General features: G+C 36.5%; 4 protein-coding genes across 4 annotated transcripts; 3 read left to right on the top strand and 1 right to left on the bottom strand.

Annotated features, from left to right (window-relative positions):
• The first annotated feature begins 1,076 nt into the window (after window positions 1–1,076).
• Window positions 1,077–1,513, top strand: LOC148586658 (heavy metal-associated isoprenylated plant protein 47-like). Its single transcript, XM_088514842.1, has 2 exons — window positions 1,077–1,164; window positions 1,248–1,513. Exons 1-2 carry the CDS (start codon window positions 1,077–1,079, stop codon window positions 1,511–1,513), a joined length of 354 nt encoding a protein of 117 aa, XP_088370968.1.
• A 5,045-nt stretch (window positions 1,514–6,558) lies between these two features.
• LOC132175628 (BTB/POZ domain-containing protein) lies at window positions 6,559–9,756 on the top strand. Its single transcript, XM_059587628.2, has 4 exons — window positions 6,559–7,117; window positions 7,703–7,848; window positions 8,358–8,476; window positions 8,731–9,756. Exons 1-4 carry the CDS (start codon window positions 6,996–6,998, stop codon window positions 9,331–9,333), a joined length of 990 nt encoding a protein of 329 aa, XP_059443611.2. The 5' UTR covers window positions 6,559–6,995; the 3' UTR covers window positions 9,334–9,756.
• Window positions 9,757–11,340: 1,584 nt separating this feature from the next.
• LOC132175627 (subtilisin-like protease SBT5.4) lies at window positions 11,341–15,303 on the bottom strand. Its single transcript, XM_059587627.2, has 11 exons — window positions 15,157–15,303; window positions 14,901–15,010; window positions 14,704–14,801; window positions 14,445–14,606; window positions 13,967–14,075; window positions 13,268–13,805; window positions 13,082–13,176; window positions 12,749–12,994; window positions 12,498–12,612; window positions 12,149–12,362; window positions 11,341–11,914 (listed from the first exon to the last, which is right to left on the bottom strand). The coding sequence occupies exons 1-11, from the start codon at window positions 15,247–15,249 to the stop codon at window positions 11,373–11,375; spliced, it is 2,322 nt and encodes a 773-aa protein (XP_059443610.2). The 5' UTR covers window positions 15,250–15,303; the 3' UTR covers window positions 11,341–11,372.
• A 2,541-nt stretch (window positions 15,304–17,844) lies between these two features.
• On the top strand, window positions 17,845–21,709 carry LOC132174626 (subtilisin-like protease SBT5.4). Its single transcript, XM_088514972.1, has 11 exons — window positions 17,845–17,978; window positions 18,172–18,281; window positions 18,379–18,476; window positions 18,569–18,730; window positions 18,940–19,048; window positions 19,133–19,670; window positions 19,862–19,956; window positions 20,102–20,347; window positions 20,443–20,557; window positions 20,643–20,856; window positions 21,087–21,709. Exons 1-11 carry the CDS (start codon window positions 17,886–17,888, stop codon window positions 21,620–21,622), a joined length of 2,316 nt encoding a protein of 771 aa, XP_088371098.1. The 5' UTR covers window positions 17,845–17,885; the 3' UTR covers window positions 21,623–21,709.
• The last annotated feature ends 529 nt before the right edge of the window (window positions 21,710–22,238 follow it).

Below are 22,238 nucleotides of genomic sequence, written 5' to 3'. Positions count from 1 at the left end.
ATGACTTATGTAAAGTAGATCATAAACAACAACACAAATCTCAATCGTTTCGTTAACCATCCAAATCAATCATAAAATCACATCTCCGGTGGAGAGTGGAAGATCTGGGCAGACAATGATCTTGCAACAGTTGGAGATTCTCCATGACATATCCGGAGAGGTAAAGCCCATAGATTTGAACGAGTCAAGGATTCATAGCCGTCTGATTTGATGATATTTTTAGTCATTTGTATGTATTATTTGGTAGGCTAATTAACTTATTAGTATAAAAGGTTGACTGTTGACTAAGATGCAAAACTAGAGAGGGTACTCAAAGGAATTCGGACGATAATCTGCACGACAGATAGTTTTGGGATTATAAAAATTAATCAAGTAGATCAAGATGACCATTCCTCACAATTATAAAAAGGTTATGCTTACGCCTACTTGCTACACTTCAAATATCAATTGGAGCTTAGTAAACTAGTATTATCCACCCCCCACCAGGAGTCCCTATATAAAAAGGCCTACAATTTCTTCCTCCATAGACTCACTGATCATAAGCTCCCAGCCAGAGTTATTCTAGCCCCCTCAGAAGCTGCTTCTTTCTTGCTCCTTCCTCTAAAACATGAAGGTAAGCTTCATTACATCTATTGTGTTCACCTGTTGAGTTCATGTCGTATCGAGGTATATATGTTAAATATTTAAAATCCAACCTACTTAATTAAACAAGTTAAACTCCTCAATCTTAACTCGTTATTTTAGTGTCATATTCACGAGTGCTTGTGGGAAAAAAAAAATTGTTAGCCCTAAATGTAGCATGTTAGCTTTGAGTCGTGTCAATACATGAGTATAACGTACACTATATAGATCAACACTAACTCGATCCATTTAATTAAACAGGTCAAACCTTTCAACCTTAATCGAATAATTTTGTTTTTAATTCATATCAAGTGTCCAAAATTACGAGCCCTAACTACAATGCAAGTATGCAACACAAGTGAATTGTGAAATTACTTGATTTTAGTAGTTTTGGTTTGGATGTATATATATATAATTGGGGTATTAGTGAATTAAACAGTATGCTTTTTTATGTTATGGTGCAGCAAAAAATAGTTCTAAAGGTGCAAATGAACAGTGACAAATGCAGAACCAAGGCCATGAAGATTGCAGCAACAACAGATGGTACTTAATTACAAGCATCAAACTCAATATATATTTCTCTGTGGGGTTTTGAAGAAGTAGTTATAAAATATATTAATTTACAGGTGTGATCTCGGTGGCAATAGAAGGGTCAGATAAAGATCAGTTGGTGGTGGTTGGTGAAGGTGTTGACTCGGCTAACTTGACTCGCTCGCTAAGGAAGAAGCTTTGCCATGCCAAAATAATGAAGGTGGAGGAAGTGAAGCCAAAGAAGGAACTGATCTATTGTCCCACGTTATCCACGTGCCATCAATATCCACCATTTCCTATGTACTGTGAACCCGTCGGCCGCTCTTCCTATTCAAGTGGTGACGGCTGCGTAATCATGTAATCGATTGATGTTTGCCGATTCTTTGCAACCCCAATTTACGAGGTGGTTTGGTTTTTTCCCTATGTTTCTGTCAAGTTTAGTGCACTTTGTTTGCTTCTAGTATTTCCTTGGGACGAGTCCAGATTATGAGAAATGCGTCATATTCTCGCTCCCACACTCTCAAATATGAACGGATGTACGTGAAGTGTAAAAGTGAAAATGTACGTGTATTTCATTTCTCTCTTATTATTGTTTTTTTTTTTTTCCTCTTGGGCAATGGCTGAAATAATGAATAAGTAACTGGGGTTTATGTTTTTTAAACAGAAATATCTGATGAGGAATTTGGTGATTATCCATGAGCAAAAAGCATAATTAGTATTTGAAAATATGCCTTAAGACTCCAATTAACACTTTCAAAGCATAACCTTAGGATTAATGCAGGTATATAAAATACAAATGCAAGGAATTGAAACAATTTAACAAAGCTTTAGACCCGTTGAAAAATATAGAATGATGAAATAAAAATAAAAGTGACTTAGACGTACACCTACTTACTCTCGTGGGCTATGTGCGCATCATCAAGACGTTATCGATTCTTATTTGTGTGTCGGATTTGGATCGTATCGATACATGAGTATAATTATCTATTTAATAAAACGAGCTAGACCTCTGAATTATAACTCGTTAATTTCGTGTTGTGTTCATATCGGGTTCGTGAGTCATGTCAAAAATTATCAGCCTTTATATTGCATATCGGGTTCAGGTCGTATCGAGGGTGTAAGAGACTATGTAAGTAAACCATCATTTAACTCATTTAATTAAACAAGTCAGACCCTTAAACCCTAACTCTATAATTTCGTGTTAAATTCGAATTGAATTCGTGGGTCCTATCAAAAATTGGCATCTCTAACATCACTGCACCTTACAATCTTAATTATCAACTTCAAATATATATATAGTTTGCAAGTATGGGCGGCTACAATTCTAGGGCCCTCTAATTTTATTTTTAATAGGTTATTATGCACTTGGCTATATAATAAGTGTGCAAGTGAAGGTTATTTCTAACCCGCCTACCTCGTCTTTCAATAGTGGTGAAAAGGACATTATATATTATTTAAAAAGAAAGAAAATGACATTATTGACTTGCTAAAAATAATTGAGAGAAAAAGTCCATTTCTGAAAAATAACCGCAGTCGCTTGTTTAAACACAGACAAAACGACAACACTTGATGTAAAATAAGTAAATGCAGAAAGTTTAATATAGTAACTTAGGTAAAGAACAAAAACGATTATGGCTCATTGGCTTTTGTAAATTAGATAAACAAAAAAATCTCAGTCCTTTGCTTCATTAACTATCCAAATCCATCGGAAAATCACAACTCCGGTGCGGAGACTAGAAGATCCGGCCGGGCAGATAATGATGATTTGTTGATATTTTTAGTAATTAAAATTGTATTACTTTGTAGGCTAATTAGCTTACAAGAGGGTGTAGCTTAAAATTTTAATAAGTAGAATTTTAGAAATGTTATAATTATGACAAGTGTCGTCATGGGTAAAATGAATCGGGCCTTTAAACTTGGGTCACTCAGTGGGTCGGATTAAAAAGTAGCCATGGGTCACTCATGGTAAACCTCTGAAAGTTCTTCAGTCGTAGCCCACAATTTGCCAATGGTTTCAGGCCTTTTCGTTTTCTTTGGACAACATCCTAAACTTTGCTTGGCCCACAAGCCCATTTTGTGCGAATGTTAGAGATATCTATATATAGATCAGACAATGGGCTTTAATGTCTTCATAAAGAAATTGGATCTATGGGCTGAAAAGCCCATAAATACACAATTATATAGTTTATCTAGTCTCCTACAACTTTCTTTTGACAAATTCCTTTAGCATTTTAGAAAGGAACAAAATAAATTCTAAAGATATATTATCGATATTGCGATCAACCTTGAAGTCCTATTTATTTATTTATTTTTTCTTTCATAATTTTTTCCTATTCTATTCGTTAATTTCTCCAACAATTATGTGAATTTTGTTTGAGGAGCCAAATAGTAGAACACGCCAATTTAATAGAATGAATTGAAGAAAATTCCTTCAATATAATTTAGACAAAAATTATTTGGTAACGCGTAATTTGGATTAAAGATATAAGGAGGACTAGAGTCCTCCCAAATGTGATATGTCATTTAAAATCACCACTAGATTAAAAATTAATAATGATCATCGCAAATTAATAGTAATTTTAAAAGCCACATTATATTTATGATGATTTTAAGAGAATTCTAATCCTTCTTATATTATTACTCGGTAATTTGAGGTTGCCAGTTATCTTAGTGACGTCAAACTACAGCTAACGTTCCAACTTTCAAATGCATAAAGGTTGATAGGTTAGATGGCCCAACTGTCTTCCTTCATCTTGTGTTTGTAATGAAATGTCTTTTTCATTTGCTTTTTCTCGATAAAGCACAAGAAATGAAGGACCATGTCCTGATTTTTTATTTTATTTTATTATTATTATATTATTTTTCTGAGAAAATTAGAGTTTAAGGGAAGGATAACCTCTCCTACTATGATAGATTTTTCATATGGGATTGTTCCTAGTAAACAGGTGAAAGGATTGTATCTGCTAGACTGCTAATTAAACAAATACATGTTGAGAAGAGGCACCGTTGCATCTATAAAAGAATACAATATGATAGTGAGTTTTAAGTACCATTTTTGCTCCCTCAATAGGTTGTCTCCCATGAAATCAACGCCCTCACTCCGATATCACCATATTCAAGATCCAACATAATTAAAGCTGATTGAGTTAGTGGAATGATCCATTGCACAACACATATATTAACTAATGCATACAAAAGGCAAGTTGGGTTAAGAAAAATGAATTAAAGCAAACTATCTTGGGCACAGACACAGAGTTGAACAAACTCCAATCTTCTCCTGGGTGATTGATGACTGTCAAAAACAAAATAATTATGGAACACCCCCACCATCCAAATCAACTGAAATATCTTTCAATAAAGCCAAATCTAGTCATTGATTAAGTGCAACCAAATACAATTACATTTCTCTTCTTGTTTGTTAGTGTGGTGGAGCACACTACTTATTACGATTTGATCTCATCTTGTTTGTCATATGTAACTTGACACGCCTATAAAGCTTTACAACGTATTGATGTTGAGATTAAGATTGTTTCTCCTTATTAAGCCAATGATTCATGGAATTTTCTTTTCTTGCCTTGTATTATAAAAACGGTCAGTAAATGTAAGAGCCTCTACGAGATTCACATATCTGAACAAGTTTAAGAAAGCTTATTTCTTGTTCGAACCTATAAACCTAATAAGAATCCTCTCACATTCATTGCAATCCAAACAAAAAATTGTTGAAGATTCGAATCCCCTTCTAATAGCTTCCAAACAAAAAATGTGAAAATAGTTTTTAAAGATACGTCTGTTTGAACATATTTTAAATAACCTATTTTCTGTTTGGATGTGTGAGCTTCATAAAAAAGTTAAAAATTCTCTCACATTAACTTCAATCTAAATAAAAAGTTACTAGAGATCTAAATCCCTGCCTTCTAATAGCTTCCTAGATTAATTATATCTCATAAGAGTTCCTATATTCCCCAATCAAGTATCCTATACACTAGAATTTAGTGTGTTTTATGATTAGAAGAAAGAAAGGAATTCCAAAAAGGCGTGTTTATTAAGTGCAACCAAAGAGAAATTTATTAGTGGGCAGCCAACTTTGACTGCTTGTGCATATGGCCGTCAGGCTGTGATCATTTTTGGGCCACTCTCCCTATAAGATAGGATGTCATTTTATATTGGAAAGAAGAAGGGGTTGCTTAAATCTAAAAGGATTCTAGTTGGTATGTCCCACAAAGTGATTCCTTTCTTGTCGGCTTATGTCCTCCAATCAAATATGTTTAGGTTTATTAGATTGAGAAAGGAAAGGAACCAAACTCCAAAGATTCCAATCCTTCCCAATCAATACCATGCCCTAAGCCAAATTGCTTTCTCTCCCACACTAGATTCTATGGGAATTTTTCTTTTATTATGTTTACGATTATAGAAATCTTTTGAATAGACACTTTTTAAGGGCAATCATATTTAAGTCCATGCATGGCCAAGCCAATCATAGAGGCAAGGGTATGGTTCACTCGATCCTCACCACATGATTCCAAAAGCATTGTTTAAGAAACAAAGTTTGATGGATGATGATGATGCGTGTGATTCCTCTTAATGCTTTTTAGAGTATATTTTTTGTTTTTTTTTATTTGAAAAAACTTTTCGTGAAATTAATTTTGAATGTTGTGTTTTAGCAAGAATTTTAGACCTAATTTGTTTACACGTCTCCTCCTTTTAATTTTGAATTCGACGATAAGATGAGTGACCTTTTCTTTTCTTTTTTCCTAATTGAGGGGAAAATGAGATTACAATGAAAATAAATAGAAAATAGGTGGGTAGCCCAAATAACAATACGTATACATTTAGAAAAAAATGCAGCAACCGAAGGATTAGCGAACCAACGAGAATGAGTCAAAAAGACTTTTCTTTATGTAGCAATCGATAATTACCTTTTCTTTTCTTTCTTTTTCATGCTCATAAATTACCTTCCTAATCACCCATAATTCAACAAGAAAAGTGGATTGTGCGAGGTGTGCAAAAGCATCAAGTAAAACGCTCGAATAGTTATAAAATTTAGAAAAATCACCCAAAAAAATTTATGGGTTTTGTCCCTATGACAAATAAGGACACAAATTTTGAAGTTTGATGACATGGGTTTTTAATTTTGGCCATCATTTTTATAACATTTTTTTTTTCTTTATGACAAATAAAAACTCATGTTAGTATTTGTTTCTAAGCAAAAGAAAACCATACCCCCCATACGCACCCCAACATAGACACTATGCTCTTTTCTTACTTTATGAGCAAAAGAAATAGCTGAAAATAGATGCTTTGCTTCAAAGTTCAAAGCACCAAAGACTGAAAAAAAGAAATTCTATTTCCTTTCCAAGCAAAAGCAATACTCCCCCATACGCACCCCCGACAACAGGGATAAAAACAATTAATGGAAACAAACCAAAACCATATCCTCCCATTGCTGCTCCCCAATCCCCATGCCCTGGAGTATAGTGTAAGCCACCATACCACCACCTCTGCCAAACAAACAAACAAAACATCAGCCAATTAAAACTTCACCATCAATGGCGTAAAGCAACACCAACGCTAAAATCCTTGCGTGCCCGAAACCATTGAAAGAAAATTGTACGAAAAACAATCTTGGGCCCAAAATTGTGGATACAAAATATTGTTCTTTCTTAACACAGGTCCAATTTCAAAGAGACAAAGGGTGTCCAAGTCTGCCTGGTTTTTTTGGTTCTTCCATATTATGTTTGGCAACTGTGGATCAGTAAGTAAACCTGGGAAAGCCGGGAGAGTTCTTGTTGGTGGGTATTTTCGATTGCATCCATGAAATCACTGCGGCACTCGCTTTCGCTAGGATGAGCGATTCTTCAGCTTATAGAGTTGAAACGACGTCTCGTCTCGCCCAATGGAGGATCGACAACTTGGCTTCCTGCACGTACCGCAAGTCCGATCCTTTCAAGATCGGAAAGTGGAACTGGTAAGACTCAAAGACTCCTCTTTTGCATGTTAAGCATAGAAATTTGATACCCCAACAGAATTGTATGCAATATTAGCTTCAATTTATGATTGCCCAGTAAAGTTTTAGGGGCATTTTGATCTTTTATGATAGAATTGAAGGTAAAAGAAGCTGACCCTTTACCTGGCTAATGAGTAATGACCATGGAACTGTGGATGTGGAAATTTAACTTTTTGTTTGGTAGCTGAGAATTTTTTAGAGGAAGGAAAGATAGTAGAATCAATCGTCTGTATCTTTAGTGCTATTGCATGTTAATCTTTGCTTCATGAACCAAATAATGCTTTATTAGCTTAAACTTAATTTTAGTCATGAAACTCTAAAGGCATCTAATTGAATTGGAACCCAAAAGTAGGTCAAAATTATGACCCTTTACCCGTCCAATAAACCTGTAATTTATAATGACTGAAATCTTCTGCGTCTATTGTGCTATTGCAACTTGTGCAGTTTAAAAAAGTTAGAGTATGTAGTTTAAAAAAGTTTGTGTATTTTCTAAACTTCTGCGATAGAGTGAATCTTAACTTGTTTATGTTTGTGATTGAATTGAAGGCATTTATCCTTGGAAAAGAATCGCTTGTTGTTTGTTAAGTTATACCCGGAGATATCGAATCTAACAAGAGACAATCCCCCGATTGCGTCTTTCATAATTCGAGTGGTCAGTTCTGCAGGGGACCGCAAGGCCTTGACTCATCCAGGTAAATACCAATTGAGGTTTCTTTTGACGTGTAAATTTTTTGAAAGATAGACTTATCAAAAAATTTTTTGAAAGATAGGAAGAGCTTTGAAGCTGATGCCTTTGACGCCTTGATTAATGCATTTGAGTTGGGATTAATAAGCTAAGATTTGGGCAACAAGAAAATGTCTGTCATTTTCTAGGAATTGAGACTCAAGTTGTGCTCATGGTTTAATTTTGACCCATAAAGCCTTTACATATATTGGAACATAGTCAGAATTCACCCATTATTCTAAAGTTTTCATTGTTATGATCTTGTTCTCCTGAGGACTGCAGAATTTAGCTCCCCTGGTTTAGACAAAAATGATTGCTTTAGAAAATGGTAATGATAACTTTAGCATTAGTTTTGATACATTGAGGACTTTAGTTATTTCTTGTATCTTCAAAACTCCCCATTTTATTTTTTTTGGACCCTTCTTTCTTTCCCTTTAATATTTTGTTCAACTGACTTTATCTTCCATATGCATGCAGAGATAACAGACAAGCGGCTCAAGAACAACGAAGACTTTGTTTGGGCAATAGAGGTTCCATTAACTGGGAAATTTATCATTGACGTTGAATTCCTTGATTTGAAGATTGCATCTCCGGACGTAAGCATCTATTTGCTATTTTAACTACCATTCTATTGTATAGATTGAAAAGGATAATTACCCTGAAAGAGAAAGTCATAATAACTTTATTCTAGGATTTTATTAGATTATGTAGTTATCAATGATGGTTGTTACCATATAAAAATTACATTCCTCAGGTCTTTCGGAAACTTTTGAGGGAAGTCACAAGAAATTGAAATACAATCAACTGGAGCAGACTTACCTATTGTAATGATTTTCTGTTTAATGTTCAGGGTGGAGAACCCTGCTCGATCTGGGCCGACGGATTCACACTTGCACGGTCAAATGCATCAGCTCTTGCATCGCTTGGCCGAATGTTGACAGAAAGCATCCACACGGATATAATAATTAATGCTTCTGATGGAAGCATTGGTGCCCATCGTGCTGTTCTTGCTGCACGATCACCTGTTTTTCACAGCATGTTTTCTCACAACTTGAAGGAGAAAGAAATGTCTACCATAGATATCTCCGACATGTCAATCGAAGCTTGCCAGGCTTTTCTCAATTACATTTATGGGAACATTCAACATGAAGATTTCTTGACCCACCGGCTGGCACTTCTTCATTCAGCTGATAAATATGACATCTCTGACTTAAAAGATGCTTGCCATGAGAGTCTTCTAGAAGATATTGATTCAAAAAATGTACTTGAGAGGCTCCAGAATGCATCTCTATATCAATTGCCAAAATTGAAGACCGGTTGCATGCGCTATCTTGTGAAGTTTGGTAAGATATTCGACATACGAGATGATTTCAACGCCTTCCTGCAATGCGCGGATAGGGGCCTGATAGCGGAAATCTTCCATGAAGTTCTCAGTGCCTGGAAAGGTTTCTGAAATCCTACCCTGCCTTTCTGCCTATGAAAGATACAGGGGAAGAAAAGGTGTGCCATGAAAGTGGGTTGTTAGAAAAATTGGCGTGCAGAACCTCTTGTCATGAAGATAATTCTTTTGTCCAAATGGATTTGGTTTGTGTTATTGTACATATAAATATTGGTTTTCGTGACGGAGGAACACATATTCTTGTACACATATTGGAAAAATGAAATGTAATTTCAGATTTGATTGTTCTGATAGATTTCACAGTTACCTTTTTTAGAAAGAAGAGCCTCTGAATTGGCAAAAGGAAGAGAATCGAGTGACCAGATTAGAAAATTATCTCATTATAGGAGAACATGTTAAATGACAGTGAAGAAGTAATTCAATGCTGATATTTTGCTTGAAGAACATTGTCATATTAGTGACTAAATTCTAAATGAGTCAGCTTCTTTTGCTGCAAGTTAGCTTCAAATTTATAAAAAAAACAAAAAACAAAAAAACAAAAAATAAAAGAGCCCAAAATGTAAAATAGATGTCACGGGCGGTCAGCACAAAAAAAACCATATGCTCGTGTGTTGTAATGGGCGGATTCTGCCCGCCATGGACAGGAGGGCAGTTACTAAAAATATGCCCTCTATAGAGTGCGAAGCAGCGAATGTAGATGCTGATGCGGAATAAGGATATTATTTGTCCCTATAGCACAGTTTACTCCTTGCAAATGATGCTGCATTAAGGCTAGTTTTTAACTTTTTACAATATCGTAAGTTAGGAATACTACCTTTAAAGTCTTTTTTTTTATCATTAGACAATTGTATGGGTGAAATCCTAATACACCGTAAGTATAAGAGAACTCCCTATTAAGAAGAAGAAGAAGAACAAACTATTACGTGCTAATATGTAAGGGAAAATCAAAACTAAATCAATAATAAACAAATTTCCATTAGCCCATATTCAGCCTTGCTAAATAAATAATCAGAACTAAGTGGCAAACAAAAGAAACAAACATATATCTGCCGTAAGCAATTGTTTTATTATTTTCAAGGTGAAAAAATGGCCTAAACCTCTCTCGGCATATATAATTAGCATGAGATCCAAAAGGGTGAGTCTCAAAGCAAAGTTTTTCTTACGAAAATCACAAAACTCACCTTTCGTAGAAAATCCATGGAGCCGACGGGGCTTCGTAGTTCAGAACCGAAACTTTCTGGAATTGCTTGAGAGAGAGAGAGAGAGAGAGAGAGAGAGAGGCAGTATGGTAGGGGTTTAATTATGAGCATATGGAGGGAATATTATTTAGGATCTTTTTTATTTTTATTTTTATTATTTCTTTTTCTATTTGTTGGATTATAAAGGAAAAAGATTGGTCCAGATCGAGTAAGGCCGTAGAACATTGAGAGGACCTACCCAACAACGACAATAGTCGAGTACGTGTGTCGTTGTCTCCTTGAGTGATCACCTTAAACCTCGGATTTTTTTTGTTTTGATGAGATTGAAACAAACAAAATAGAAAGTGGAAACAACAAAAGGAACATACAAGGGAAAAACTAACAGGAAAGCAAAGAAAGGAAGAAGGGACTAAGGAGGATCTTTACCACTCTCTGATGGGAGATCCAATAACGAGAACAGAACATGGAGTTGGCCAGGAATGTTGCCAATGAAACTGGTGAAAGCAGTTTATTGTGCTAAGTTGTTAGCAAGGGCAAAACCACACATTTAAGGGTAGGGGACAATTTAAATAATATAAAAATTTAGGGGTAAAAATTAAAATTGGGGGAATGAAAAAAATAAAATATAAACCATGAAATATATGGTTCGTCCATGTTATTGGCTAGAAACTTGAGAATCACTAAAATTCCAGCAAGTTTAATTTGCTTTAGATTGATTATATATATATATATATATATATGATGTACATACATAAGAATGTTTAATTATTGAGTGTACGTGAAAGTGCCTTTGTGAGAATAAATACATTTTCAGAAGAAAAAAAAAAACACTAAAAGAAAAATGGAAGGGTCTAACAAATGATCACTAGAAGGATTCTAGTCCTCCTTATAGTATTACTCCACTACGATAGGACTCCTGACATTGTGCGTCCCATCTGACCAAACCATTTCTCCAAAAACATAGCGCTGAGCACCCCGTCCCAGGGGCTTCAAAGTAACCTTAAAGGTCTGCTTTTCACCGACCGCCTTGAAATTCAATGTTGGAGGGTCAACCACGATCGAAACTGCGTCAGGTTCCCTAACACGCACTTGGTACGAGGAGGTCGGAGCTCCGACGTTAGTTACTGTTCTAGTAACAATCACCGTACTTTCATTTTGAAAGAGATTAGGAACTGCAATTGTAGGGTAGTTGAAGTCTGCCATATTGAAAGACGTAGGACATGTGTACGGCTCGCCGGCAAATACTTTGATTATGGTCTCGTTGTACCCAAAAGAGCATAAGAAGTTCAAGTAATCATTAACGGTTAGATCATAAATCAGCCCAGGATCCGCCGCACGGGATGGTTGCACGTGTCCTGCACCGTAGGCCAATGGTGTGGCTGGGGCATTATTGGCTAAGTCCAATATTCCTTGCTTTTTGTCGTCACGGATTTTTGCTGGAAACAAAACAGAAACAGATAGATTGATTGATTGATTGAAATGGGAAATTGATCATAAGAAATAGTAAATTTAACCTCATAGTTCACATGTGGAGGTGAAATTATTACTTTAAATGGAAAATAAATTGATGAAAATTCAAGACCTTCTAATTTTAATAACATATTAATTAACTACTCATCTCATTATCCTTATTATCTCCAAAGTTTAAGTTGATGTGAAGATGTTCGTACCAGTCGTCATGATTGCAGATTTAATTGCTGCAGGGCTCCAGTCGGGATGGAGCGTTTTGAGAAGGCCGGCAATGCCAGAAATATGAGGGCAGGACATGGAAGTTCCAGAGTCAATATTGAAAGGAACACGACGTTTATCAGAGTCTTCATCTGTTGGACTTGTTCCTTCGCTGTATGCAGCAAGTATGTTCACCCCTGGTGCTGTGATATCAGGCTGCAATTAATACAATAATGTATATATGCACGTAAGATGATGATGATGATGATCTTCACATTATATAAAATCAGAAAATGATAAGAAATATGAAACAGAAAGGAAATTTTTTCATGATTGATATGCTTAGTAGACCTTGAGGATTGTTGGCTCAACGAGACTAGGCCCTCTTGATGAGAATGAAGCCATAGATGGAGCTGGCTTTGTTCCCAATACTGTCTGTACAGGAGAAATGTAAGCCGTTGCATTCCTATTACAATACATATTTAACTGTTATAAGTTAATTGCTACAAATAATCTTCAGTTTAAAAGGTTGAAGACACTGCAAAAACTACTTATATAGAAAATGGTTGATTTATAAGCGAAAGTGGAAGAAGAATATATACTCGGTGCTGTTAATGTAAGCGAAGAGTTGTAGGCCATCGGTGTAATTAATATGTGAAGCGGGGATGACATGAGCATCAGATATAATTTCATTCCCAGTGATCTTATCATTAGCCAAAATCATACCCACAGCACCTGCCAGAAGGGCTTGACGTCCCTTATCAAGTCTTGCATTTATCCCTCGAAGACACACCAAAATCTTTCCTTTCACCTTCACTGGATCAAGGCCTCCAGCCGGACAAAGCAGACTGCCATGGAATTAAAAAAAAAAAAAATTAGAATTATAAAGAAGAAAATAAATCATATTTATTGTTTGATGAAAAACAAAATCATACGCATCCTCAGGGGATGTATTAGCAGCTCTGGCATCTGCAGCACTGATCACTGGGTAGAAATTAGCAGGTGTCAAGGCTCCTGAAAGACTTGTTCCCTGGCGATGAAAAAAAAGTTAAAAGGCCGAGCTGATTTTTTACCGTTCGTATAAAATAGCATTTCTGATAAATTTTTTTTAAAAAAAATACCGTGAAATTCAGCTTGTTGCCAAGAGCGACAGTATTTGCAAACTCCCGGTCAAGAGTACTGGCTGCAACAGTGAATATCCAGGGTGCCACGTTTGTTATGGTCCCCGGACTTGGTCCAGAATTTCCGCCGGAGCAAACAACAACAATGCCTTTCTTAACAGCATGGAAGGAACCTATTGATATCGCTTCATTGGCAAATTCAGAGGGGCCGCCACCGATAGAAACAGAAAGCACATCAACACCGTCAGTTATGGCAGCTTCAAAGGCAGCCAGGAGATCCGCGTCGTAGCAAGAACTTATATTCTCCGCAGTCCAGCAGACCTTGTAGGCAGCCACACGGGCTTTCGGTGATCCTCCCTTTGCAGTGCCGTTGCCGATGCCGAAAACATTAGCTCCGGCCACAAAGTTACCGCCCGCTGTAGATAAGGTGTGGGAGCCATGGCCGTCGAAGTCACGAGCTGTGTTAAAGGATTCGTTGAGATGAATATTTGTACCGGCGGAAAAGCCTTGGTTAAAGTACCTTGCTCCTATCAGCTTCCTGCATACACATAACATGAATTGAAAACAGAATAAAGTCAATACATGCACTCTGAAAATGAATATATATATATATATATATATATATATATATATATATATATATATATTCATTACGAAATTAATTAATTATGTTTATTAGAGAAAAGAAAAATAACGGACTTGTTGCATTGAAGACCATTTTTGTAGCCTTGATCACAGACACCGCGCCACTTCGACGGGATGGGGCCCAATCCTTCATCACTGAAGCTCTTTGATTCCGGCCAAACACCTAGGAAACACAACCCCAATTGACATTAGACAAAGTGGCACGCAATTATAAGTAATCCATTTCTTCATGGGTTGGATTATTTATTTGACTCATTATCGATAATTCTAGGTTTTATTGCACTTGTTTAAGGGCTTCTGTAAAGGTTCTCCACCATTTTCTTTTATTGTAATTTTCTCTTTCCCCTTTTCTCGTATCGAATAGAAAAACAAAATTTAAAAAATAATAAATTTCATCATTTAATTAATACGCTAGAAACAAGTAGACATCAAATCAAATTGCGAAATCTTATGCAGCATTTGAAATTTCGTGAAAGAAAAAGCAATCAAATCTGGTATCCAAATGGTTCTATGAAAAAGAATATGAACACACCGGTATCGAGGTTTCCAATGATTGTGTCTTCACCAAACCTTGCACTTTTCCATAGCCCACTGCCACCAGGTACTCCATCACTAAGTCCAAGAAAATCCCATGATCGTGTTGTGTGCAGTTGTCTTGGCAGGTTTTCGAAAACTGATACAACATTTGGATTCTCTGCAAGTGAACCAAAAAAAAAAGCCATTCTCAGCCATACGAGAAAAACAGAACAAATGAGAGAAATTCAGAGTAACTTATTAGCAGTTTTCCTTACTTCCAATCTCTGCTGCTTCTTCCTCGTTGAGATTTGCGGCAAAGCCATTAATATTTCTTGTATATGAGTAGAAGATTGAATCCCTAGCCTTCTCAGCGCTGTGCAAGAGATTTAAAAAATAACGAAGTTGACATTCTTATTCAATACGAAACAACAAGGAACAGAGATTATGCAGAACATGTTATAAAATTCTATACCCTCCTAAGACTGTTCCAAGCAAATCATAATGAGAATTCGTCACACTGTCGAGATCAGCCGATGAAGGCTCCAAGAGGTGTGAATGTCCTCCCATGTACACTATATAAGACTGCAGCAAAATGTAAAATTTAGGCCATTGGTGGAACATTTGTAGAACTCTATCGAATGCCCAGATGAATACTGGTAAAGAAATTTGATTGAAACTTCAAAAGTCATCCATTGCTTTCATAACTATACAACAGAAAATGTGCTTACCTTTTTAGCGGCAATGGAGGGCGTATGCGACAGAGAGAAAAGAACAAATGAAAGCAGAAAAGGAGAAAGAATTGAAAGACCCATTCCTTTCATTTTTATTGAGACCAGAGAACAGAAGCTCTGGGATCCCCTGTTTTTGAAGCTCTGTTTTGGCTTCTTTCTTTTTATTATTATTATTTTTTTTAATGACAAAATTTGGTCACCTTTTATAGTTGAAAGTGGAGGGAATTTTCCATTTCAAAGGAAAATATTTTTATGGAGTTGAGTTATTTTAGAGAAACATTTCTAATATTATTTTTCAATCCTCACAGTTGTCATAGGTTTGAACAACATCTCAGTAATTTCATGCCAAATTTGATTGATTCAGCAGGATAATAGTGAAAATAGGACCTTGTAATATGATCTGTCTATCATGCAAACCGGCCATGCAACTGCTTTGACTCAAATCCATACTAAAAATTGCCTATTGGTATGAAATCATCGTTAAGATCCTTTGAAATTGGACCTTATCTTTTGTTTCATCTCTATACAACCGCTCCTTTGCTTTTCTAGAATAGATTGCGGTAATGCGACCACATTGCAGTCTTTGGATCCTGCCATGTCGTTGAGTGGATTATTGAGACCTAAAAAGTAAATGTGGAGATGAGACTTTATGCATGGAGACCTGTTATTCCTCCATCTCCCCCATCTAGTTCTTTTTCATATTCATAATTGGATTGTACGACCCAGATGAGAGATGAAAATATAACATTTCTCTTATGCATAACTCTATGAAAATAGCCCTCGGCTATATATGGATAGTGATACACCTAAAATCCACCTATTAGGGCTTGGGTTGGTTAGTCCATTGAAGGGGCTAGCAAGCGAATGTACTAACCAACCCACGCCCAAATACGCTCGATAACGATACCCACATGGCTGCAGAGGGAAAGGTAAAAACCCGCGCAGCCCCGTATCACCTCCCACACTTGAAACTAAAAGAAGAACCATGTCGTAATTGGTGATAATGTGTCATACTCCGCTTGGCACAGTAGCAAGTGGAAAGGTTTCTATGCAATTTCAGAATTGAGAAGATTGTTATGATAGATTTCACAGTTACCCATATTAGAAAGAAGAGCCTCTGAATTGACAAAAGGAAGAGAATTGAGTGACCCTATTTGAAAATTCTCTCATTATAGGAGAATTTTGCTTGAAGAAGAGTGTCATATTAGTGACTAAATTCTTCTTTAGCTGCACGTTAGCCACAAATCCAAAACACATGATGGGTAGCAAGAATCTTCTACATATCCTAATCTTCCAACCAACAGAAAATTAGTTGCCCAAAAGCACTTTCACCGCAATGCCTCTCTCATCAAACCGACAATAAACCTTTACACATGTAATCTAAATTAGGAAACTACACTTGGCCTTCTCAATCTAATAAATCAATTTAAACATCTTTCTTTTATAAATGGAGCCAATGTTTGAACTGATGAACTTTGTTATAATATTATTTTATTATAAAAGTTTAAGCTAATAAGAAATGATAAATCTAATTAATTAATTATTACTTTAACATGATGTCCTCCTAATCTTTTGATTTGATTAATGTACCCTACTCATCTACCAAAGGGATTACAATGTCTTCCAAGCGTGAGAAGTGATAATGGTGCTTTGCCGGATTACCTATTTTTTTGCAACCACTTGGGCATTGTTATTGGGCCTGGGCTGGATAGTCCATTGGCTTGTTTAGAGCACTAGCATCAGATGTCGTATATGTCATTCTCTTCTCTATGTTTAGGGAAAATATAAAAAAAACCACAAAAACCTATTCACATCAAATTCCCTATATTTAACCAATCCTCCGTGGTTGCTACAATGTTTCCCAATGTGTAGGGAACCACTTTTGGTTTCCTATACATTATTTTCATATAAACATTTCTCATCTTTCATCTTTTTGTCTTTAATTGTGGATTGTGTTGAGATTTTGTGAAGAAAAAAAATGAGCAGGTAAGTAACTTGCATTTTGTAAAGAAATAATATTTTAATGGTATAGGAAAATATAAAGGAAACTATTATGAAATATATTTTCATAGAAAAACAAAAAGTAATTTTGTTGCCTAAACTTAAGAAAAATCAAAGGAAAGTTGTGCTAGTGCCCCTTTAATGGACTAACCAGACCAAGCCCTAATAGATGGATTCTCACTGATTCACTATCCATATACAGACTACAGGAAAGATAAGGTCCAATGTCAAAGGAATCTTAGCGATTATTTGATACCCAATAGGAATACGTAAGTTTAATTACTTAATCATTACTTTAACGCTTATCCTCACGTGTGGACTCAATTTTTTTTTTTAATAGGTAAAATCCAACACGTGAAATATTTAATTAAAATTAGAGGTAATCGAACTCAAAATAAATTACCACAGCATGGAGTTGAGTCAAAGCAGTTGCATTGCCGGTTTACATGACAGAGAGAGAATAGACGAGGTTCTGTTTTCACTATTTTCCTGCTAAATCCACCAAATTTGGCATGTAATATGTCGTTCAAACTTATGACAACTGTACAGATTGAAAAAAATATTGGAAATATTTCTCTAAAATTACTCAATTCCATAAAAAGACGAAAAATTTCAACAAATATCCACTATAAAGGTGACCAAATTGTGTCTTCCAAAGACAAGCCAAAACAGAGATTTCAAAAACAGGGGATCCCAGAGACTCTGTTCCCCTGTTCTCAATACAAATGAAAGCAATGCATCTTTCAATTCTTCCTGCTTCACTGCTTTCATTTGTTCTTTTCTCTCTGTTTCATACGCCAACCCTTGCCGAAAAAAAGGTAAGCACATTTTGCTTTCTGACTGATATTATGATTCCAAGTTTTCTGTTCTACAGTTATGAAAATGTTGATATATATATATATTTTACCGACTTTGAAGTTTCAATGAATTTCACTACCAGTATTCATCTGGGCATTCGATAGAGTTCTATAATTGTTCCACCAATAGCCTAACTTTTATATTTTTCTGCAGTCTTATATAGTGTACTTGGGAGGACATTCACAGACCCTAGAGCCTACATCGGGTGATCTCGATAGTGTGACGAATTCTCATTATGATTTGCTTGGAACAGTCTTAGGAGGGTATAGAATTTGATAACATGTTCTGCATAATTTCTGTTCTTTGCGGTTTGTATTGAATAAGAATGTCAACTTTGATAATTTAAAATTTCTTGCACAGCTCTGAGAAGGCTAAGGATGCAATCTTCTACTCCTATAGACAAAATATTAATGGCTTTGCCGCAAATCTCGAAGAGGAAGAAGCAGCACAGATTGCAAGTAAGGAATACTGCTTATAAGTTTCTCTGAATTTCTCATTTGTTCTGTTTTTCTCGCACGGCTGAGAATGCCTTTTTTTTGGTCACTTGCAGATGATCCAACTGTCCTATCAGTTTTCGAAAACAAGCCAAGAAAACTCCTCACAACACGATCATGGGATTTTCTTGGACTCAGAGATGGAGACACTCGTCAAGGTGCGTTATGGAAAGCAGCAAGGTTTGGTGAAGACACAATCATTGGAAACCTCGATACCGGTAATCAAATTTTACATGGAACCATTTGGATACAAGATTTGATTGCTTTTTCTTTCACCAAATTTCAAATGTTGCATGACTTTTCCCAATTTGATTTGATGTCTACTTGTTTCTAGCCCAACCTTGAAGATGATTAGAGATATCTTTTTTATTTTTTTCGAACTACCCATTAATCCATATAACCATTTGAATGGGGTTGTGCATGCTAGGTGTCTGGCCGGAATCGAAGAGTTTCAGTGATGAAGGATTGAGTCCCGTCCCATCGAGGTGGCGTGGCGTATGTGAAAAAGGCTACAAAGATGGTCTCCATTGCAACAAGTCGGTTATTTTCTTTTCTCTAATAAATTCAATTTGAGAGTGCTTGTATTGACTTTATTCTGTTTGAAATTGTTATGTGTGCAGGAAGCTGATCGGAGCAAGGTATTTTAACCAGGGATTTTCTGCAGGTACAAAGATTCATCTTAACGAATCCTATAACACTGCTCGTGACGTAGATGGGCATGGGACCCATACGTTATCTACCGCCGGCGGTAACTTTGTGAGCAACGCAAATGTTTTTGGGAATGGCAATGGCACTGCAAAGGGTGGATCGCCAAAAGCCCGTGTGGCTGCCTACAAGGTCTGCTGGAATGCAGCCAACACCAGCTCTTGCTATGACGCCGATCTCATGGCTGCCTTTGAAGCTGCAATAAGCGATGGTGTTGATGTGATCTCTGTTTCTGTGGGTGGCGGCCCCGCTGAATTTTCCAATGATGGGATCTCAATAGGTTCCTTCCATGCTATTAAGAAAGGCATTACTGTTGTTTGCTCCGCCGGAAATGATGGACCAACTCTGGGGAGCGTTACAAACGTCGCACCATGGATATTCACCATCGCAGCCAGTACGCTTGACCGGGAGTTTTCTACTTATGTTGCTCTTGGCAACAAGAAGCACATCAAGGTATTTCTTTTTTTTTTTTTCTTCCAAGAAACGGTATTTAGTACAACTAGAACGAAATTTAAAGACAGATTTTCACTGTCGCATCATCTGAATTTTTGGGGTGACGAGACAGTGCTATTGGGTAGGGGTGAGATAAAAGATGAATATGTAACATTGCTTATTAATGTTAATCTTACTTTTACTTTTACCAGGGAACAAGTCTTTCAGGAGCCTTGAGACCGGCTAAGTTCTACCCATTGATAAGGTCTGCAGATGCCGTAGCTGCTGGTGCATCCCCTCAGGCAGCGTAAGCGCGCACAGATACACCATACGTCTTCAACCCATCAAGCAATATGATTGAATTTCATTCGTTTCTCTGCAGTATGCAACCAAGTGTGTATAATTCTACTTCTAATTTCTTTTCTTTTTTTTGCTTTAAATTTCCCTGGCAGCCTGCTTTGTCAGGCTGGAGGCCTCGACCCCAAGAAGGTGAAAGGAAAGATTTTGGTGTGTCTTCGAGGGATAAATCCAAGAGTTGATAAGGGGCGTCAGGCCCTTCTAGCAGGTGCTGTGGGAATGGTATTGGCTAATGATGTGAGCAGTGGGAATGAACTTATATCCGATGCTCATGTGCTTCCTACTTCACATCTCACTTACAATGACAGCCAACAAGTCTTTGATTACATTAACAGTACCAAGTATATATATATATCTCTATATATTCTTCCACTTTCACTTTTTATACTCAAGATTATTTGAAGCAATTAACTTAATTAAACATGTATTTTAATAGGAACCCTACGGCTTACATTACTCCTGTGAAGACTGAATTGGGATCAAAGCCAGCTCCAGTTATTGCTTCATTCTCATCTAGGGGGCCTAATCCTGTTGAGCCATCAATCCTCAAGGTCTTCTAAGCATTTCAATCATGAAAAAAATTCCTTTCTCTGCTTTTATATAATACAATAATATACATTATTGTATTAATTGCAGCCTGACATCACAGCACCAGGAGTGAACATACTTGCTGCATATAGCGAAGCTACAAGTCCAACAGATCAAGACTCTGATAAACGTCGTGTTCCTTTCAATATTATCTCTGGAACTTCCATGTCCTGCCCTCATGTTTCCGGCATTGTCGGCCTTCTCAAATCCCTCCACCCTACCTGGAGCCCCGCAGCAATCAAATCTGCAATCATGACCACCGGTACAAACCAACATCCTCAATCCATCTCTTAAGTTGATCATGTTAAATTAATGATGAAGTGATTAAATTTACCTCTTCCTATAAGTGGTGATTTAATATGGTATCAAAGCCAAAAGTCTTAGAATCAAACCTTGACTCTATCAATTCACCCCATTTAAATTAAATATTAACGCATCATAGCAATCTTTCCCCTTTCTAATCTATCTATTTCTATTTTTGTTAATTTCAAGGAAGAATCCGAGATAACAACAAGGAAGCAATAGTGGACTCGGCCACTAATCTCAGAGCCAGCCCATTCGCGTATGGCGCAGGACACGTGCAACCAAACCGTGCAGCCGACCCCGGACTGATTTATGATCTGACTGTTGACGATTACTTGAACTTCTTATGCTCTCGTGGGTACAATCAGACATTGATCAAAGTATTCTCGGGCGCACCGTACGCGTGTCCCAAGTCTTTTAGTGTGGCAGACTTCAATTATCCTTCAATCGCAGTTTCAAATATCGGTGGAAGTCCAGTGACTGTTACCAGAACAGTAACCAACGTTGGTTCTCCGAACACCTCGTACCAAGTGCGTGTCAGAGAACCTGCTGGAGTTTCGGTGTTGGTTACACCAACAAAATTGACGTTCAAGGCGGCCGGAGAGAAGCAGAGCTTCAAGGTTACTTTGAAGCCAAAGGGAAATGGTGTTGCTGATTATGTTTTCGGGTACTTGATTTGGTCGGATGGGAAGCACTATGTGAGGAGTCCTATTGCAGTGAGCTGATCTTCTTCTAAATAGGAGTGAGATGATCATTTGTTAGAACCTTGCACTTTTTCTTTTTTGGCTGAAAAATGTTTACAGAAAATAAATGTCCACCATTAATATTAATGAAACATTCTTATGTATGTAAATCCATCATCTATCTAAAGCAAAATTAATTAAACTTGCTGAAATTTTAGTGATTCTTAATTACTTGTCTATTACAATCAATTTAAGGGGCAACAATTATACTTGGAGGCCTTCCATCTTATCATCACAAGCTCTATTTTGACTTTCTTTATTTTCTGTGTACATTTCTTGGTTTCAATGAAATTCACATGTATAGAAAAAAGTATTGTCAAATAGAGTTTTATTTTATTTTTTATGTTTTTGATCATCTTCTCAAATCTCAATATATAATGTAAATGAAACTAGTTTTAGAACAGAAGTTAAAAAATAATATAAAAGTTAGTACAAAAAATAAAGAGAAAAAATGAATACATAACGACAAAAAATAAAGAAACAAATGGTTTATTTATCATTCTCTTTACATTATTTATCATTATCTTTTAACACGCCTGCAAATATAAAGTAACCTACATTTAACAAACACAATACATCCTCATGAATCTCCATTGAT

Source organism: Corylus avellana, chromosome 3 (genome assembly GCF_965113065.1).
Source record: "Corylus avellana chromosome 3, dhCorAvel1.hap1.2, whole genome shotgun sequence".
Taxonomy (NCBI): Eukaryota; Viridiplantae; Streptophyta; class Magnoliopsida; order Fagales; family Betulaceae; genus Corylus; species Corylus avellana.
Note: the sequence above shows the minus strand (reverse complement) of the source record. Positions and strands in the feature narration are given on the sequence as shown.

Coding starts and splice junctions, on each gene's coding strand:
- LOC148586658 (XM_088514842.1), top strand. CDS start 1,077: ATGGTGCAGCAAAAAATAGTTCTAAAGGTGCAAATGAACAGTGACAAA. Junction 1,165..1,247: donor GATTGCAGCAACAACAGATG/GTACTTAATTAC, acceptor ATTAATTTACAG/GTGTGATCTCGGTGGCAATA.
- LOC132175628 (XM_059587628.2), top strand. CDS start 6,996: ATGAGCGATTCTTCAGCTTATAGAGTTGAAACGACGTCTCGTCTCGCC. Junction 7,849..8,357: donor CAAGGCCTTGACTCATCCAG/GTAAATACCAAT, acceptor ATATGCATGCAG/AGATAACAGACAAGCGGCTC. Junction 8,477..8,730: donor TGAAGATTGCATCTCCGGAC/GTAAGCATCTAT, acceptor TTTAATGTTCAG/GGTGGAGAACCCTGCTCGAT.
- LOC132175627 (XM_059587627.2), bottom strand. CDS start 15,249: ATGAAAGGAATGGGTCTTTCAATTCTTTCTCCTTTTCTGCTTTCATTT. Junction 14,076..14,444: donor CATTGGAAACCTCGATACCG/GTGTGTTCATAT, acceptor TGTGTTTCCTAG/GTGTTTGGCCGGAATCAAAG. Junction 13,177..13,267: donor GCAACAAGCTGAATTTCACG/GTATTTTTTTTA, acceptor TTTCATCGCCAG/GGAACAAGTCTTTCAGGAGC.
- LOC132174626 (XM_088514972.1), top strand. CDS start 17,886: ATGAAAGCAATGCATCTTTCAATTCTTCCTGCTTCACTGCTTTCATTT. Junction 18,282..18,378: donor CTTGGAACAGTCTTAGGAGG/GTATAGAATTTG, acceptor TTTCTTGCACAG/CTCTGAGAAGGCTAAGGATG. Junction 20,558..20,642: donor TTGAGCCATCAATCCTCAAG/GTCTTCTAAGCA, acceptor TATTAATTGCAG/CCTGACATCACAGCACCAGG.